At 41.1% G+C, this 20,613-nt stretch overlaps 1 protein-coding gene across 1 annotated transcript; it reads right to left on the bottom strand.

Annotated features, from left to right (window-relative positions):
• Window positions 1-266: 266 nt before the first annotated feature.
• Window positions 267-20,318, bottom strand: ccdc9 (coiled-coil domain containing 9). Its single transcript, XM_068318200.1, has 15 exons — window positions 20,216-20,318; window positions 19,200-19,246; window positions 18,862-18,966; window positions 17,756-17,905; window positions 15,996-16,346; window positions 15,459-15,542; window positions 15,088-15,252; window positions 14,786-14,967; window positions 14,059-14,120; window positions 10,283-10,403; window positions 9,688-9,817; window positions 8,779-9,286; window positions 8,384-8,545; window positions 8,023-8,163; window positions 267-2,600 (listed from the first exon to the last, which is right to left on the bottom strand). Exons 2-15 carry the CDS (start codon window positions 19,200-19,202, stop codon window positions 2,596-2,598), a joined length of 2,169 nt encoding a protein of 722 aa, XP_068174301.1. The 5' UTR covers window positions 19,203-19,246; window positions 20,216-20,318; the 3' UTR covers window positions 267-2,595.
• Window positions 20,319-20,613: the final 295 nt, after the last annotated feature.

The following is a 20,613-nucleotide window of genomic DNA, read 5'->3' as shown; positions in this document are numbered from 1 at the left end:
TGGGTTGGGCATTGGGAGAGGGATTTCTACCCTTCATTATCTCCTGTTAAGGGAGGATGAAAAAAAGAGCTGAAGGCCATCATTCTTCCTGTCCTGCAGCAGCTGAGGACAAAAAAAAAACATGCTCCAGACACGAATAAAACACAACAAAAAGACACCCCGCATATTCAGTGTGTGTATAGGGCAGAATGGATCCATGCTGTCACACTGCCTGCTGAGGAGGACATAAATTCATGTCTGTGGATGAATAGAGCAGCAGCAGCAGAGCGGAAAATATTACACGAGCATCAGCCAGTTTTTAATCCGGCGTGGATTCAGAAACAGCCTTGAACCTGACACTGAACATTATTTTAATCTGACTCACATCTACAGAATCAAAGCAGACGGAGGTACGACATCAAAGGAACACATTTATTGGCTAAATATGAAGAGCAAAAACTGGATTCCACGTGGGTACACATTTTGGAAAAGCTGTACATACATCAATACTCTTCTCTCTGATGGGGACATTTATTTATTCAATGAATGGCTTTGACAACATTTAGAAGCTACAATTTTGGATTCATGCTATTCCTGGTAATCTTATGAAAGCAGCTGCACACCACTTCAAAAAAACAACAACAAAAAAAAGGCAAACCCCGTTGGTTCTCAGAGTGATTTCATGTATTAGACATGACTTTGTAGAAACGGATGCATACTGAAATATCTGTAGCCTTAAATACAATCTGTCATCGAGCTCAGAAAAAAACAAACATCCATATGCAAAAAGAGAAAACGTGAGAACAAAAAGTTTTGGTAGCTCACGAGCTACATTTTGCACAAACACCCAAATATGGAATGTTCATTTCAATTTAAAAACTGTACATATTGCAGCTCCTTTCAACCAAAAACATGTTTACTACTCCAAACACAAAAACATTAAAGCACCCCATTTGTCTGCATATATTTAAACGCCACAGGTGAGCGAGCAACTTCAACGAACATGAGAGTTGTTTGCAGAGAAGGAAAAAAAAATCTATATCAAGCAGAAGAAAAGCTCCTAATCTGCTGAGGTATGCATGAAGAGTTTCATCCCAAAACAAACTTTCCATTAGAAAAGGCTGTAACCCAAAGTTCATTACCTGTTATTCAAGTATAATTTGTGTTTCATGACTTCTGACACTAATTTCTTTCTAACATTTATGCATTCGAATGAGACTCTTGTCTTTGAAAATAGAAGCTTCTCATTTCAGAGAGGAAATCATTTCAGAACATTTCTTTCCTATACTGATGATGTCCAAAGCATCAATAACCACAGAATGACGGCACCGTCTGCATCCACAAACACTTTTCTGATTATAAGAGAATTAAAAGATTAAAATAGCAAGAGTTTTGAAGTATGAGGACTTGTGTAGAAATCACATGGTGTCCCGTCAACATGCTCTAAAAGTACGACCCCCGATATGAAACCCAAGGAGTCGGTCGCCACACTGACTCACATCTGACCCAGGCCATGACTGAAGTGGGTTATTCCACAACACAGACACAAGTCTGCATGGACGGCTCTGATGTAAATCGCCATGATTTACCTGCGGTGAATCTCATGCAAACAGCAAGGCTAAATGGTTCCAAATGTGGGGTCTGACGGCAAAAGAAATATACTTTAATGCTCAACCTAACACACTAACTACGTATTTAAATGGAATACGTTTAATAAACGAACAAAAGAAGCTGCAGAAAGGTGACCCACCTCTAACTGTGTAGATTAGACACCCCAGTCTCCACCCACCTTCCTGCCCTGTGGGTAACTTAGGTACAGCGGGTTAAAAAGGAGGACACAAGAACAAAACAAATATCTGGTTCAACTGTATCAACGATGATCTTTTCATTAAAAAAATTAAAAAATGAGTGCAATGCTAAACTGGTTTTCCGACATATTACTAGTAGCAGCGGTTAACCAAAGCTGATAGTAAATATGACAGAGGTGTGTACAGCGACGGAGCTGATCAATCTTTAAATCAGTAATTATTTGGAGCCAAAGCCAACAGTCCGTAGCCTATCTGTCCCTGAGACAGCCGATCAGGCGTGAGATGTGTATATGCAGGATGGGCAGCTGAGAGCCTTTTAAACGATGAGCCGATAGTGATTCCGTTCTCCAAACCAGCCAGCACATCCTGATTCTGTGAGATTTGTTTTGTTTTAAATCAGCACATCCTAAATTATCTTTTGTGATCACAACTGTACTCGTGATCTTCTGCTCAAAAGCACATCGAGTACGCTTCCTTTTCCTGATACAGAAAAAACCTGAAAATGAAGCATTTGGAGGTTTTTCCCATTTTTCAAAATCAGTGACTTAGTTTTATTGTTTTTACCTTAACACTTAAAAAACATTGTGGCAGTCAGAGGTGATCCAGCAGACCTAAAACCAGCTGAGAGAAAGACCTGAACAGACGCTGGGCCTCGGCAGCAAGCACAAACCCTCCTCCTCCTCCTGAAGGCTTAAGCAACATTTCTTATATTCTGATGTGTGATGGTCACTCCAGTGATGAGCAGCTCATGCCGTTTGTCCCTCTCATCTTTCCTTTATCCTCACAAGTCTTTTTGCTCTCAGCAGCTTCAGCCTGTTGATGCAAACAGAGGGAGAAAGCGGTGATGAACATGTTAGCGCATGTGTGTGTCATTGCTTTCATTAAAAGCTAAGTGTGCATATTTCCAGAGCTGGCAGCCCTGGGGCAGAATGCTTACTGTGTCTCCAGCAGCATTTTATCCAAAACTCTGCACATTCAGCTCCACTGCTGCTGCATGAATAGCTGATCACAGGTGAACTGGACAATCAATATTGAATCATGCAGCTGCACTGGATGTGCTCTAAAACACTCTTGCTCTTCAAGAGACGCTGGCCACTTCAGTATTTTGACATTATGCGGATAAAACCAGGTTATGGGATGTGTTCAGAGGCTCAACAGTAAGTTAAGTGACGCTGTTGGACTCAAAGAGAGTTAAATCAAGACAAAAGGCTGTTAAAAACTAATACAGTATTTTCTGCACTATAAGGCGCACTGGATTATAAGGCGCAAAAACGCTGGGTCTGCGTTGTTGTGTGGACGGCTTATCCATGACTTTTTAAAAACGCTGATGTCTTGCCTGCGACAAAAACCACTGTGACGTCATATATTTTATGGGCCCGTGTGTTGTGACAACAAAACACAGAGGATTCCTATTGGATAAAACTTTACTCAATACTGCCACCACATGGTTTGGCATGCTTATAGCCGTCTTCGAAAATGCACTGATGCTTTTACATGTGGACGGAGATTTTTTTTGATAATGCTGTCTTATGGACGCAAATCGTTTTCGATGTGTTTTCATAAAGTTGCGTTTTCAAACAAATCCGTCATCGTGTGGACGGGGCCAATAGGAATCCTCCATGTTTTGTTGTCATGTGGACGGAAGGCGTAAACGCAACAGAAAAGTTGCATTTTCAAAAAGTTCCGGGATCGTGTGAACGGGGCCTTAGAAAGAAGTCAACACGCATATTAAAAAACCTGACATCAAAAACTGGTTAAATTCATTACGAGTGCGCTCAGTTCGAACAGAGCGGATTATTTCCTGATCTGTAGTTCGAAGCACATATTTAAGCTCCGACGTTTGTCTTCGTTTATTAATTAAATATTGTTTTGATCGATCGGTAGTCCAGTCGGAGGTGAGGTGCAGCTATTTGCTGTCTAAAAAAATTTTAATCAGTTTTTAATGTCAGGCTGCTGATTTACTGGCAAATATGACGCTGTTTTACTCCTAGAACTGACTTTAACGTCAGTGTCTCACCGCCGTGAATCTCACAGCACGTCGCTGCAGACAGAATACACAAGCCGAAATGCACCCCCACCCCCGTAACGAGCTGTTTCAGGTATCAACTACATTTGCAAATCAATCCAGCACACCAGCCAGGCACCTTTGTCTAGCAGTGACTCTTGAAATTTCAGAAAAGGCTGGGAGTTCAGCTTTGAGGGTCTTTCATTCACCTTTATGCCCGTTTCTCCGTGTGTTTCCACAGACTAATAGAATGGACCGTCACTAGATTCCAGATTACAGCAAAATGGCATTTTTAAGACCAATTAAGTTTAAAGTGGGTTATTTCCAGCGCCATTGTAGTTGGGAAATACTGAGATCAGTCAGTCAGTCAGACTTTATTAATAGAATTGTTGAAATTTCCCAATGTTTTGCTACATCGTCGTAGCCGGTCACCGGTGTTCTTCTCAGCAGGCTGCTCTACCGTCAAACAGCAGGTCAGTGAGAGTCGTTATTTCGGCGACGCCCCTTGACTACCGTTGTTAGGGGACGTGGTACGGCCTGAATACTGTCTGAGGGCGCCCCTGGTGACAGTGCAGCATGACTGCCGGCCACACTGCCGGCTTTTTTTTCCGGCGATCTTGTTTTACTAATATTAATCCATATAAAAGGCGCATCGGACTATAAGGCGCACTACGGGATTATGAGAATATTATAGGCTTTTAGGTGCGCCTTACAGAGCAGAAAATACTGTACTCAAGATATACAGGACATGCACTCCAAGCTCCAGTTGGTTCAGATGTGTGAAGTATAAAAAAAAAAAAATTGTGTTTTACAATGACTTGTCTACAACTTGTGAATGGATTTTGATTTCAGTTTGTGTCGGGGTGGATCTCGAGTCGAGGAAGCGTTCAGTAAATCTGATGTGGATTCCGAATCACTTCTTCAGATTATTCAGTAAGGAGTGATTCTGCCTTATTGACATTTTGACAGCGCTGCTTTTGGTCTGAGTGCTTTTCTAATTTAGGTAAGTGATCAACCCATTAAATCTAACCACCAAGCACACTACAGACTCCATAGAAAACAAGTTCCCAGAATGTTTAAAATGAATCATTGTGATTTGGTTTTAGTCTGGATTCACTAATGTTTGCAGCACTACTCTCTGGAAACCAAACATGATGGACATTGTTCCTGGTGGGGCAGTGATGAAAACAGCAGCACTGAATAGAACGCTGTTATCAGGAAACCTTCTCAAGTGTTGATCGAGCTAGCCGATTGACGTCATGCATCTCCATCTATTGTCAGAAAATCCACTGTGGAGCCTCACAAACATCACAAGATTTAATTGAATCAGACTTGAAACGGTCTCCTTTCTGTCTGCCCTGACATCTGCCCCACAGGCTGGAGCTCATTTCCCCTCCAGCCTTTTAAAGAACTTAATTGTGCTGCTAATTTCCCTGGTTTCCTGATCTCCACCCTGACACCAGTACATACATGGACACACGCACACGCACGCGCGCGCACACACACACACACACACACACACACACACACACACACACACACACGCAGGTGACATGAGCTCATCTGACTCCTGCCGTTCATCACAAATGAGTCATCAGGAGAATAAACGCAATCAGTGCAGCTTTTACCCTAAAGCACCAAGATGACAACAACACCTTCTATTTCAATTTTAATCCTATTATTCATCTGGGATTTTCAAGCTCATCTGAAAATAAATAGGAAGAATGAATGAATGAAAAGCCAAAACTCTTTGTTATAGAGTGTGCTTAACATATAATGAGGACATGAGTACAATGATTACTGGAGAGGGAAATGAAGACCCAAGAGGAATTCTGCAGTTCTACCAGTTTGGGGAAAAAAATAACTATTGTTATTTTTTGATTAATTATGAGTTTCATCTAAAGTAAATTGGCTCTTCACAATGTTCCAGAGGCCAGGATGACGTCTTTTACTGTCTGAACAACAGTCCAGTTATATACTCACGTTATTATCATAAATAACGAGGACAAACATCCCAAACCTCACAAGAGAAGCTAAACCACAGGAAGTTTGAATGTTTGGTCTTCATGAACAGATTTCTGGTCAATTTTGAACAACTGGGTCCTTTAGAGTTTAAAACTCCTCCAGATGAGAGCATGTTTCCAGGATTTCATTAATTCTACTATGGCGATGCCATGACTCACCCTACTCTGCCTCCGATTGCCTTAGTACAGTGATGACATTCCTAAATTCACTTTGTGTGTGTGTGTGTGTGTGTGTGTGTGTGTGTGTGTGTGTGTGTGTTTGTTCATTTTAATTGTACGCCTTAATTTTTAACATTTTGAAATGAAAACAAAAAACTCACAAGAAACTCCATGTCTATTCCAGTGTTCAAAGACAACGATGGATGATCGCTATGGTGTTCTGATGAATCCTTGTGGGTTTAGTTTTAAATTCAAATTCAAATTAAAAAAACTTTATTTGTCCCCAAGGGGCAATCTGAAGTTATAACTATAAATCTACATATCTTCTTTACGCTGTCTGATGGTTATACAACACAAATCAAAGCAGCACCTCAGACTAACGTCTACATGTATCTCTACTCTACGGAGAAAACTGAGAACAATTCTGAGATTTCCTGTTTGTGCATTGATAAAAGCAAAGCTAAGCTAAGTGGTAGGGGTGTGTCTAATGACTGGACCTCTTCAGGTCTTTAATTTTTCTTTCTTCTCATTTTTGAGAAGAAAACCCAAAGTATGAATGGACGCTTCGATCACAACAGTGATCAATCAATCAACGACGAAGGAAAAACAAAGATTCTAAGTAGTTTCTAAGTGGCTGTAATTATTAAGATGGAAACGCATCCTGTGGTGTGTTTTTACAGGAAACGCTCATTTCTCCATGAATCCACTGCATGAATATCAACGTCCACAAAAGCTTTTCGTGGGTTGGTTTGAATAACGATTACTTCTTGTACAGTAATAATCACATTAGAGGAGATTGATTCAATCATACCCCAAATGGAGTGCAGCCAGAATTTGAAAAATAATGACGTGCGCTTAAACGCCACAAGTGAAATATAAAAAATGAATCGTGTGAATCTTTAAATTTGATCTACTTACAATAAACTGTAGTTCCTCAATAAAAAATCACCCCACACTAAACTGGACCTTTAAAGCTGATAATTTCACAGAAACACTGAAGCAAAATCAGAAATCTGGTGACTCACCTACATCCACCTTTTTTATTTATACAGTTTAAGTTGAAAACGTTATGCAAGGATAATAAAAATGTAATAAAAATGATGACAGGTTAACTGATTTTCGTGATGACGCTGTTTGTATCACTAGCATAAATAAATCATAAATACTGAAAACATTCAAGGTGCACAATAATACATGTTTACAGAACCTCACAAGATAAAAACATGCATGTTTTAGTCCCATTTAGAACACAGAACAATGATGCACTTTAAGGTGTTGTAGACAACACAAGGTTCAAAATGACGTTTCTGAACACGAGTTAACTAAATAGCTCCAACCACCCATATGACTGAATTACCCTCTGTTATCCAGGTGATGTGCAGCTGTGGGCAGATTCAGTTCATCTGAGGGCACACGCCATGCAAATGATCACTCAGAAATGAAAGGACGGTAACATTTTTGAGTGCAGTAGTTGTGGATTCTAGCAGTCTCAGTGAAAAGGTGTCGATAGGTGAAAAACGTGACGTCCTGCGCTTAAAGATAAGACACAGCTCCCGCCGGTTCAGACGGACGTTTCAGACACAGATCCCTCACCTGAACCCTGTGTCAGCACCACATTTACTTTAGTTATCAGGGTACTGGAAAAATATCTGTCAGACCCCCATCAACAAGCTCAATTACAGTCTGAGACATCGTATGTGGAAAATACTAAGACATCATTGGTCAGTGTGTATTGATGTTATTCAGGTGGAAACAGACTGCACCATCACACTCAGAGCTACTGAGGGATGTTAAGAAACACTGGAAGCAGCAAAAAAAAAGACAGACTTCACTACATTTGGAAACATATTATAGATCATTTTAATTATATGTAAAATTAAAATGATCTACAATGGCCTTAAAACAGACCAAAAAAAGCACGCAATTTTATCCTAGCATGACTTAAAAGCAAGGCTGAGTGAAGATATTCAAGGGAAACAAAGGTCAGGAAATTAACATGAGAGGAGTTCAAGGGATTCCTGCCCGATGCTGTTGATGTGAATCTGACCTGAGGACTCCTGCTCTGTCTCTACTGGCAGAGCCTCGGTCCCAGTGGGGGGCTCAGCATCGTCGCCCCCTCCCGCAGGTTCAGGGGAGCTCAGCTCCGTCTCCAGGGCGTCTGGAGGGGAAGGGAGGTCGGGTTTGTCCTCTGACAGAGAGAAAAAGAAACATGTCGGACTTACTCTACGGAGCGACGTGTTAAATATCTCATAAAAGCTTGTGCTGGAAAGGTTAAAGGTTAACTGTTTACAGCGGTGCTGGGATGGAAATGAGTGCAAAGCAACACGTTCAAGAATTTAGGACAAATTATCCAAAATCTTGTTGCTATAACTGATTTCTAAGCAGCAGATTTGGGATGTTTTCAGTACCTTGTGATGGGACAGCAGCTGGATCCTCGTCCGTCTTCACAGCAGCCTCTGTGACCTCACAGGCGGCGGGGTCGGACGGCAGTGCAATGGGGGGGCCATTGGCAACGGACCCGGTGTCTGACACCATCACAGTCTCCTCTGAAGGAGAGGAAAGCTCTAATGCTGAATGTAAAACACAGCAGGAGGGAAGGAGAGGATGAAGGATGGAGAGGGTGAGGAGGCAGAGATGGAGAGAGCAAGAGATAAGTAGGAGAAAGAAGCAGAAGCAGCGATGTGTTTGAGGTCAACTTGACAGTGTTTCAATTAGAAACACGACACAAAGACGACCTTAATAAATCGGGTTGCTCTGATTTGTTTAAACCGGATGTTTTGCAGACGTGACAGGAAGAATCTACCTGTTTCCTCCTCTTTTTGTGGCTCTGCTGGCTCACTGAAGCTGGACACTGGACTCTTAGTCTCCTCCTGCTCTCCGTCTTTCTTCTGGGGTGGAGTGGCTTCCACGCTGGGGGGCTTCATGGGGCTCTCGCCTCCCATGCTGCTGCGAGGCGAGAGCATCTCCATCTCCTCCCCCCAGTCTGACACAGGCTGGTGACTGTCCAGCGGGGAGAAGGGGCTGAGCGGCTTGGTCCCCTCCGGCGACTCCTGAATTGATGCTGGGGGGGGGATGTGGACCTTCGGCCTGGGTGTCCGCTGATCTTTGGGGTTTCCTGCTGCTGCTGGTTGAGAACGACGTGCAGAAGATGAAGGGGGGTCGTCTTTGCTCTTGGCTGGTTTCTCTTTGTCTTTCTTCTCATCGCCCTTTAAGTCGTGCTCTGAATCACTTCCTTCTTCTACTTCTTCATCTTCTCCTAAATCACTAGCATCCACCCATTCATCCTCATCTTCATCGCTGTTATTCTCTGACTAAGAAAAGATGGGAAAAGGGAACGTTAAAGAAAAAACGTGGGTTTTTTTTGTCTTTTTGCCACCCTGCTGAGACAATATTTACTTCCTGTTAACCCTTTGACCTCCAACAACTACTGAGGGAAATATCTAAGTTTGTAGGAGATACATCCTCTCTCGTGTTCCCCAGTCTGCTGCTCAGGTTGTCTCCGGCTAATGACTGGACAGCTAGAGTCAACTAGACTATTAGAATCAGACAAATGAATATACATGAAGCCATTTGATTGCATCAGAGAACTGAAACAGACCTGACAGAGTTTGCTGGGTGATAATTCTCTATAGGTCATTAAGTACATGGGGACCTCTCCCAGCAGGCACTGCGTTACCGGTGAGGTTACAGGTATTAGATGAGGGTTCTGTACCTTCTGTACTGCAGGAGGCTTCGATATTTCCACCTCTTTTCTCTTCGCTTTATTGTTCTCCTCTCTTTTGGTATAGTCCTCCTTTTCCTTCTCCTCGTCTTTCTCTGATTCCCACCGGTTATCATGCATGCTATTAAAAAGCATTCAGACAAGACAAACGTTCAGTTATTATCACTACTGGAAGCTGCAAACATCAACAGTCATGAGTGCATCTTAACCATTTGTAGACATTAACAGAAAACATGTCGTTTTTATAATTTAATGAGTGACAAACAAAACACATTTGGTTTATTTGTCAAAACCAAGAATCCTCTGTTGCAGGGAATAAATTTACAGTAACAGCCCAACAAATGCAAGGCGTCTTAAACAAGAAATACAGTAATTTCCATACTATAAGGCGCACCTGAAAGCTTTTAATTTTCTAAAAACCAACCGTGCGCCTTATAATCCAGTGCGTCTTATACCTGTATATGAAAACAGTTTTATAATCGGTCAGCTGTTGAAGGTGCGCGTAATAATCCGGTGCGCTTTACGGTGCGGAAAATACTGTAACATTGACAAGAATAACTAGACACACGTTAATGCTCGGGTTTACCTGTAGCTCGGTTTCTGCCCTCGGCCCCTTCCTTTGCCCCGGTCCCCTCGGGGGCCCTGGGATTTACCCTGTGACAGGAAGTCTCCAAACGTCGGGGCTTTAGGAGGACGCTTGCTGTCGTCTGGAGGAAACATTGGTGAAAGTCAAACGCTTGTCAGCACTTGATGTAGAGAAGAAGTGGGCGACAGGTGAGGGGCAATTATTTATTGTTGTGTCTTTGACTGGCTGAGATAAAATAACTTCCAGGAAAAAATTTTACCAAAGCTTAGTTATGAGAACTGCCACTACAGTAAGAAATCAGTTTGTATTATTAAGTGTTGTCCTTTCATGACTGTGTTCCAGTATTCAGTCCACACAAAAACCACCCAGCTCCTCATCGTCTCTCCTCTTTCAGCCGATGCAGTCTGAGATCGTGTTTTATGCCACACTTGTTTGACAGCAGCTGTCCTGTGGTGTCAAACTGCTGCTGAGTCCATCTGAACTCTGGGACAAGGGCAAACATCTATGTCTCAGCTAGTAGATGATGGATGACTCAGAGGGCGGGGATGGGGGGATAGGGATGGGGGGCAACAGCAGAGATCTTACTGATTTATTGCGGGATAGAGAGCTATAGGCTAGCTTGTATTAAATTGTGTGCAACATGTGAGATATCATTTAAAAGACTACAAATATAAATGTTTACAATAAGCAAATGTTTTTCATACAAATTTTTTGTTCTTACATGAACATCATGATCAGGAAAGACAAGAAAAAACAAACACTATTAAAAACATTTTATCCCCTTCCGAGGTTTGGGAAATTTTCTGCGTCAGTAGCCGTGAATAAATCAAGAGCCTGTATTTGTGGTATAATTAAACAAGTCATCTTAAAGTAATACATGGGAAAGAAAATCTGTGTTACAGGATAAACTTGACCTTTCCCCTGAATCCATCGTGGACGAAACAAAGGGTGAAATGAGAAAAAATAGAAACAAGAAAGAAAAATATAAAGATCAAAAGGATAACATGAAAGAGAAATGAAATGACAAAAAATTGGGTTGCGAGTAAAATAAAAGGGAGATACACACAGCGTATAGAAGTGACAGAGGGATGAAGAAGGAAGCATAAGGGAAGAGGAGCAGAGGATGGAGGAAATAAGTGAGCGAAGGTCACCAAGTCAAAACACCAGCCGGGAAGAGAGGAGAATAAGAGTGTGAAGGAGAGGAGGGAAGGGCAGGACGTGATTAAAAAAAGAGAGAGAAAGATACAAGTACAAAAGAAATGAAGGGATCAGTCAGGATAAAAGAAAAAACTGAGAAGAAGATAATGAAGAGATTGAACCGAGGAGCTCGGGGCTGTGGAGAGGACACTCCAGTTATTCCTGAAATGGAAAAACCAAGACACACACATGGCTCTAATGTGTAGCAGGTGTAATGACATAATCTATAATACGCTCCGAGTTAGTTACACACAGAAATGAAAAAAAGGGCTGAACAGCACTCAGAAATAATATTGGAACCTCAGCCGGGAAGGTTTGACCTATGACTGGCTGGTGATTTCTGAAGCCAACACAAAGCAGCACCAACACTGAGCCAATCAGAAACACTCTTGAGGCTGGAGCGTGTGCATTCAGAGGATTCCAACACGCTGCCATCCTCAGGGAAGAGAAGTAAATCCAAAGCATGACCAGTTTGAGGTCAAACCTCCTCTTTCAGTATCTGCGCAGCTAATTAAAGGACATTTACAGTAGATAAAGCAAACAGATGAGGTTCATGGGAACACATTCGCGTTTGCAGGTTTCACAAAGCTGAAAGTTATGATGATTAGAAAGGCCAACTTGACAACACACAATCAAATCTCAATCCCATGCTGTGCTCTGACCTGAGGCCCTGCAAGGCTCTGCACGAGAGTTAAACACACGGGCTGCAGAGAGGACACAAACACACACACACCACAGCACATTCACCACACATACACACATTGTCCATGAGATAAATCTAAGACATCATAACCATGTATACATAAAAAATCTTTACTATCACCAGTGAGGCAGAAGCATAAGAGTGAGGTGAGGTGACATCTATATTGGGCCAAGGTTGCAAAAATCTGCACAAACAATTCTGGCTTTATCAAGAAAGGTTTTCTTAGATCACAGTCAATGTAATAGAGCTCATAATAACAATTATTTACCTGCAACCCTGACACTTTTGAAATGCAATTTCCTCCAGGATTAATAAAGTATATATCTATCTATATTAAAGTTTACTGCTGCACTAAAACAACAGCTGAATGGAGCTACAGAGAAGTGGAATGAGGACCACCATCTGGTGAGGTGAAGACCTCGATCTGCTTAATGCTTGTTCTGCCAAGTGAAAGTCATAGCATATTTTTAATACTAATTTCATTTTTTTTTAGCTGTCTATAGAGCAATAACTCTAATATGGCGACCGTAAATCGGCTCAAGACATTTTATTCTGTCTACACTCAGTTCCTCTTTAATTTTTTCTTCAGCCAGTTCTACACCAAAACATAGAGTGTACAAATATTTTATGTTCTACAGTAGGAACTTAATCATTATTTTCATGAGTCTAGACTGAAAATATCAGCTTGTACTTCTAAAAACCAAACCCCATCAACCACTGGGAAGAGACGGCAGAACTGAAGACAGGAAGCCGCTAGAAGAGTTCAGATGGTTCGCTGCTCTGCATCTGATGTTGTACCAGCTGTGTAATACTGTGGGATTACCACTGTAGATTATTTTATTGTGGAAGAATGAATGACATCAGCTACACACATCAAAAAATCAGGCCAAAAAGTTTAACCGCGGACATGAGCAGATGCCCTAGAGTCTGAACGCATTTCATTTGTAGTCAATTTGAATCAGAGCACAAGCCTTAGAAATGCAACTTTCTCTTTTAGAACAGTTTTTATCAAAGATTTACAAAGTTCATTTGTTAGAGCTTGTTTTCACACACTGCATCATTTTAAATTCAAAATAATACCCTTGAAGTGACGGCGTGTCCGGGTGCACCCCACCTCGACAATAACTTCCTCCTCAGAGGAGAAGTATTAAAAATACATCAACTTGAAATATCACTGAAAAATACAGAAAACTCAATTAAACGATAGCTAAACCATTATTCTTATAAATTCTGTTTTCAATATATCAATTCTCTGGCAGATCTTGGCTTCTGAAGAGACAAAGTTATGAACATAATTTTAGACTTTGTGTCAGTAGCTCTCATCTTGAACATTTAACACACTGATTAGTCAGAAAAATAATCAATGTGTCACAGTATAAAGTATAAAATATCACAAATCCGATTTGTACTAGTGGTTGTTGCTGAGTTTCCTTTAACATGTTAAACACATGATCTGACCTTCCTAGCAGAGTGACAGTGGTTTTTAACTGCTTACTTCTGCTCTCTGTTACTGAGACTCCGTTGAAGAACATGTCACGCTCCTGAAAGCTTCTCTCAGATCAGAACAGCTGCTTTAAGGGGTTCATATGGACTCCAGGGAAATACAGCAAACATTTCCATAATGACTTTAATCAACTGTCATTTACATAACAGCCTTAATTAACTGGAGGAGGGAGCTGGCGTTGTGTCCCACCGTGTGTGTGTGTGTGTGTGTGTGTGTGTGTGTGTGTGTGTGTGTGTGTGTGTGTGTGCGTGTGTGTGTGTGTGTGTTGACATGTTGGAGTGACATGGGACAGAGGTGAAACGGGGATCTGCTGGTACTGTGGCCTATCAGCTGTAACCATAGCAACCATAGTGTCCGTGTGTGCGGACTTGCCTCTCCTGACGCCCTGCTCGGGTGTGATGCCCTCTGGAGCCACATATGGGTCCTCCTTGAACCTGTGAAAAAAGCCGCAGGGTCAGACAGATGTGGCTGTCAGAGAGAATTAAGACGACGTCAACGAACGCGTTTACACGTTTTTGTTTGGTGCTGTAACTGCGTTTAGGTTTAGTTCATGAGATCATTGTTTTATTGACATTCTGCATCCGTTTGGAATCTTTGACAGACCTGAGAAAAGGACTAACATGAATAAACTATGGAGATCCAGAAAGCTGAAAACAGACCGCATGCTGCAGCCAGTTACTAACTTCAGAGTCACTGCTGCTCCAGGCTCATTTGTTTGTGATGCACATCTTGGGACACAATAGTCACACATGGTTGGAATGTTTTCTTGTGGGATAATAATAAAGCATAATTATAATAGAAATAACAAGAACAATAAACTTCCTTTTAGATTGTCGCATTGGCGCCCATTGCCTCCATAAAAATGAGTACAATTTGGTTCAGGAGTTCTTATAAATTACGGAAAATGTCAATAAAAACTTTCTCAAAATGTGGTAGTACAAAAAATCCCCTTACAAACTCATTACGATCTGCACCAAATACCTGCACGAGTTATTTCCAGCTAATTACTACTAGTAGTTACTTACTAGAAATTCTTCCAGTAAGTTTTGTGGTGTCACGTGTCAAATCAATAAAAACTACAATCCTTCTCTCTCCTTACATGCTGTCCGTCTTCTGGGCGTCCCACTCTCGTCTCCACTGGCCCGTAGCGTTACGATGGCGCGCTAGCCTCTCTTCATCGATCTGCTCGCGTTCCTTCTTCCAGCGCAGGTACTCGGCCCTCTCTCGGCCGGTCATAGACATGGTCATGTCAACGGAGCCTTTCTGACCAGGTCGTCGACTCTGCAGGGACAAGAGAGATCATGAGATGGTAAATTAATAAAGCTACAGGTGGAAATAAAACTTTCTTAAAAAAAGGTCCTGGATGTATTTGGTTGTTAAATAGCGTTTATAACTCCTCACAGTCCACTCTTTCTCCAGTTCTGCTCCTGTCTTGACTTTGTCAAAGTCTAGGCCTCCCCAGTTTCGTATATGTCTCCTGCTGCCCTCCTTACGATCGGTGTCAGGTGCTGGGCCTGAGCGTCTCGGATCATCCAGGAAGTTACGGATCGGTTTGTCTCCATCCGGCTGAGGAGAGGAATTGCAGCTGCAACATTACGTTTTACAAATTTCATGTGGACCATGTTTGTTTGATTAGTAAGTTTGATCGATGGAACAAGAAAACCAATTAAAAGATGTAAAAGTCTGAGAAAACGGATTTAAAAATCTTTGTGAAGGAAACAAGAGCTGAGATCTTAACACTCCATGAATTTATATTTCAGTGACTTTCATACCCGCTGTCCTCTCTCATACTCTGCTATTCTCTCCATTTCTTCATTCATCTTCTCGATGTTCTGACGCCTCTTTTCTTCCCATTCCTACACAGAAAACAGAAAGCGACGGGGCTGGATTTACATTAAAACAAGAGTCGTCAGACGATGACATCACAGAAACATCAGCGTGTGAAGATTAGTATATCTTCGCTAAGTGCATCTTCTTTCAAATACATGCTATGAAAAAAAAGATGATCAACTTCCAAAGACTCTACGAAATCACGTTTACTTGGAAAATGAAGAAATACAATAAATTATCAAACTGCTTAAGATTTGAGGCTAGAATGTTGTGCTTAAAAAAAGACTTTGTACCCTAGTCACTTTGAAGTCTTACAAACTATTCCACAAGTACAAAAACAGACATACTGTAGCTGAAAAGACAGAATTAAAAACATTAGAAAACTGTACCAAAGAAAATTCAGTGGTTTCAGAAAAAGCAGCAGTTTCAGAAAATGAATAACATTTTGTAACTTTGTACGGAGATAAATTTACACTGACCTTGGATTTCCTGTCTATCCCAGTTGGTGTCCCACCTCCTCCTCCTCCACACTCTCCTCCTCCTCCTCCTCCTCCACCTCCTCCTCCACCTCCCCCTCTTCCTCTTCCTCTCCTCCCTCCTCTACGCCCCTGTCCTGTCTCCTCAGCTTCCCCGTCTCTGGGTGTCCGTGACTCTCCATCTCTGGGTGTCCGGGGTTCCCACTCCCTTCTCTCCTGGCGGCCTCCTCTCTGACCTCCGCGACCCCCCCTTGCAGAGCTCTTCCTCCTGGAGGGACTGGGGCCATCGCTGTCTTCAGATGTCTTTCGGCCTCGAGGACCCCCGGCTTTCCATTCATTCACAATCCTCGTTTCCTGCATGAAACACAAGTGATTGAACAGTGGTTAATATAGTCAGCATTAGGAGAATAAATTCAATCACAACAATAAGAAGGCTTCTGACAACATACTACACAGTTTTTATCACATACAGAATATATTAAAACCATTCAAACTGGTTATAAACCAAAGCTCAGTCTAAACTCTACATTAGGCTCAGTTCTGGGCTTCTTGGCTGGTCCATGATCTCTGAACAGGAGCTTGTTTTAGCTCTCAGATTGAGTCAGTCTACTCATCCTATGGAATTGATGACACTTAGGTAGTACTAAAGAACAATCAGAGCTATGGATTGCGCATAACTACAATGTGAAGAAGCAGAGAGGTGATGAGTGCATGCTGTGATTGTCAGCGTTACTCAAGGAGCTCTCTCACCACAGCGAACAGACGTCTGCTGTCAAGCTTTAGAAAAGGTTGAACAGAGAAATCAACCAAACGTGACCCCCTGAGCAGACGGCTGCTCCCTTCAAGTCCTGTTGGTGACGTCTGGAGCCTGAACACTGCCGTCAGCAGAGGTCACTGTTCACAAAACCTCCCCTCAAACAGGATTATTTCTATCCTGTTCTGCTGCAGCTCACAGATTATCAGTTGGACAATTGGAAAAATTTACTCTACTACAATGACTGTATGCTACACCAGATTTTTTTAAATCCTAATCTAGATTCTTTAAGTGTATACATTAAAATGACAGTATGATATGGTTTTTTGTAAAGAACCACTGTTAAAGTATTGGCAGAATTGCATTTTTGCATCAGTGTTGTAAAGAACCCTGGCATTGATCACTCAATCAGCTTATCACATTCTGTTTCATTTAATATGCTGTATGTATAACTTCATACATTTGAATAGAAACATATCTAAACTTATCAAAGTTTACACAAGAGTGTTTGAACACAGAACAAAGCCAATGTTTTCCAATATAACTCATTTCTAGCGCAGTGCAACACGTCACGGCCATTTTTAGACACAAATTAAATTCTAAATAGCTGCTAATTCTCAGCACAGGAGTCACGCTGCGTTTCCCATTGATTACATTTGATTGCTTGGTTACACATGTAGCCCAGCTCCGCAGGAACACAGTGCTGCCATAGATTTCCAAAGCATTCATGAAGCAGCTGCATCTGTCAGAGCCAAACTGGGTAGACTGGCAGGCGTCTGGTTGGTAAACTGATCACAATAATGGGAATCTGTCAGAGTTTGTACTTTACATCCTCTGTCTACAGGACCATCGTAACAAATAAAGAGATTATCCTGTCTAAAGCAAGCAAAACATCATTAACTGATGGACAGAACCGTCACAACACTTATGTAACTGATATTCAATGTCTGTTTGTGCGTCGCTGTCAGGAATCACAACAGGATTTAGAGAAATATTCGACATGTCTCACCCCTGGAGTTTTACACAGGTCCACTGTGACCGAGAAGTTTTCTTTCTCCGTCTTCCTCCTGTCTGTGTCTGCATCATGGGGACGGGGCTTCCTCTGCGTTGTCACGGCAATACCCTCCTGCTCCGCCTTCTTCTTATCTTCTTCAATTTCCTGTGGAGATCAGGTGACAGAAGAAATGAGTTAACACTAAAGCTGTGTCAGTGTTACAAAATCTGACTGGTACACACTTTTTTTCACACTATTTTGTGTGTTGACAAAATTTGTCTTCTTATAAGTAAAAATAAGCAAAACAAATTGTCTATTTTACAATATTCTCCCACAATGCCGTGAAAATGATTGGATTTATTTGTGGATGGCATTTTACTGCCTACTGCTAACTATAAGTGAATAAACGTTTCATTATTTTAGAAACATAACCGACTGAACTGTGTAAGTAAAAAGTTTGAATAATTCCCAGGGAGTAAGTCATTTAACCATCCTTGCTCATCAGCGTGATGCACAAGGATGAGTTCAGAGCTGCGTCTTCATCTTGTACAGAAGACAGATGGAAACTGGAAGAGCAGATGAACTTGAATTTGCATTCCTGGATAGCAGTGATTACTTAAGTGGATGTGGGGCACGTAATTGTTAAAACCAGTGTTGTCCATTTTCCCAGACAGTGCTCACTTGCAAATTTCAATTACCCACAAAAGAAATATCATAGAGGTTGTCACCTTTTACTCTTTGAGAAATTATGTACGAGGTTGAACAGGAAACAGAATGTGAATGATTCATCACCTTCTACCTTAGGCCACAAAGTTATCAATCACAAATATAGTGTGCAATATAGAAGATTACAGCTAACACCCTGTACAGGTGTGTAACTCCACTGTTTTCCAACAACAAACATATACTATGAGGTTCATGACATGTTAATAACCATATAAAGTAATGACAAGTTATTCTCCTCTAGGTTGAGGAGACTCTTTTAAAGAGTCTGAACTGAAAGATGTCAGTCCTGTCTTTGCCGCAGTAAATACACACTTAAATACACTGATACAAATCAATACAAAGGAATATTTTGTGAGAGATTCTGGCTATTGGGTTAAAGATGTAGTACTCCACACCTGGTACCTCTTGACCAGAGCTTCATTCTTCTTCCTCAGAGCTTCAATTCGTCTGTCCAGCTCTGCATCCTTCTCCTCCTTGGTCTTCAGATCCACGGCTGAAGACTGTAACAGAGAAGAGGAGGGCAGTTATTCCTCATGACTTCATCAATCCACAGACAAAATAAAGTGATGGGATTATAATGTCTAATTACCTAACATTTTAGAAATGAAATGTCTTCAGAAGTATTACCTTTATATTAATTTATACAAAGCAGAAATTTCCAGAATGTTTTTCACAAACATTTCAAGAACAACTACTTTGCAAAACAAACTTATGTTTTTCTCATCTTACTCACCATAGCAGCCTCAGACTTGTCTTAATGCACAGGAATGTGTTCTCCTCCTGATGAAGATCAAGAATTAGCCGTTTTTAAAGTTCTATTAGACATGTTTTAGCTTATTGTGATGAATCATTTGGATGTTTGACTTTCATCATGTACAATGACGTGTGTACAGAGTCCACACTAGGCGGTCTTTCTGTATTTAACTACATTGGGAATGACTTCACTCAAGTTAGACTACATTCGGGTTTAAGGCGCTCTGATCAGGTGTTCCTGATATTAAAATTACTTTGAAAACAGATTAAATGTAGAAAACTGTTCAACAATGGAAATTAAAATTTTGGTGGAATAACAAAGAACGTTCATAGTTTTAAAATAAACCCTGAGATAAATTCAAAAAACTATGATCCAGCCATTAACGGACCATCTACTGCAACAAATAAGTGTAGAGTAGATAATAATAAAAATACAGTAAACAGATTTATAATAATAAAAATACAGTAAATAGATTTATAATAATAAAAATACAGTAAATAGATTTATAATAATAAAAATACAGTAAATAGATTTATAATAATAAAAATACAGTAAATAGATTTATAATAATAATGATGATAATAATAATAATGATAATAATAGTGATAAAGGTCAAAGGCATTCAGTGTGGTTAAAACCAAGTGTGAGACATAAGATTCTACATTAATTAATCCTTGACGCGTGTGAAATGCTGCTATAAGCGCATTAGAACTACAGACATGACAACATGACATAAACTGACTCACAGCATCAGTGGTTATAACCTACACATTTGCTGTGAGCGACATTAAACCGTTAATGTCGCTTCTCGCAGGAACAGACCTGTGTTCTACTCCACATGCATTATCCAGAGGTAATGCAAGCACACAGAGCCATGTCCGACACAAGCCACCCAAACCGTGGCTTATGCTAACACACGTACCGTACGAGAGACACGCAACAACCCGCTGAAGTGACCCTTTCCATGCGTGGAAGCAACTGTTTGTGTATATTACCTGTATCGAGAGACTTGTTACGACTGAAGACTAATGTTTGAAGTCGTAGTTCTTTGCCGATTCCTGCCCCTCAGAATGTGGTCATTGCTCGACTTCCTGTTAGCGGCGGCTAACTTCCTGCCAAATACTAAGCCGCTCTAAGTGTTTTTAAAGATACAGCGATGCTCATAAAGTACACGGGGAAACGATCGCGTCAGCGGTATTTAGCTAATGAAGCTTGAAATGTTTGTATGATGATAGTTTTAATTATTTGTAAAAAAACCAATTTGAATATTCGAGGAATTTTACTTTTTACAGGGAAGTAATTCGTAGTTTTCCCGAGAGAGGGCGCCAGCGGGCAGCAAATTAATTGAACCTGGTAACCCAGTATGACCCAGTAACACAGATAAATTACCTCC

The sequence above is a fragment of the Antennarius striatus genome, chromosome 6, assembly GCF_040054535.1.
Source record: "Antennarius striatus isolate MH-2024 chromosome 6, ASM4005453v1, whole genome shotgun sequence".
NCBI classification, from domain to species: domain Eukaryota; kingdom Metazoa; phylum Chordata; class Actinopteri; order Lophiiformes; family Antennariidae; genus Antennarius; species Antennarius striatus.
The sequence above is the reverse complement of the archived record's forward strand: the minus strand, read 5'-3'. Positions and strand labels throughout refer to the sequence as shown.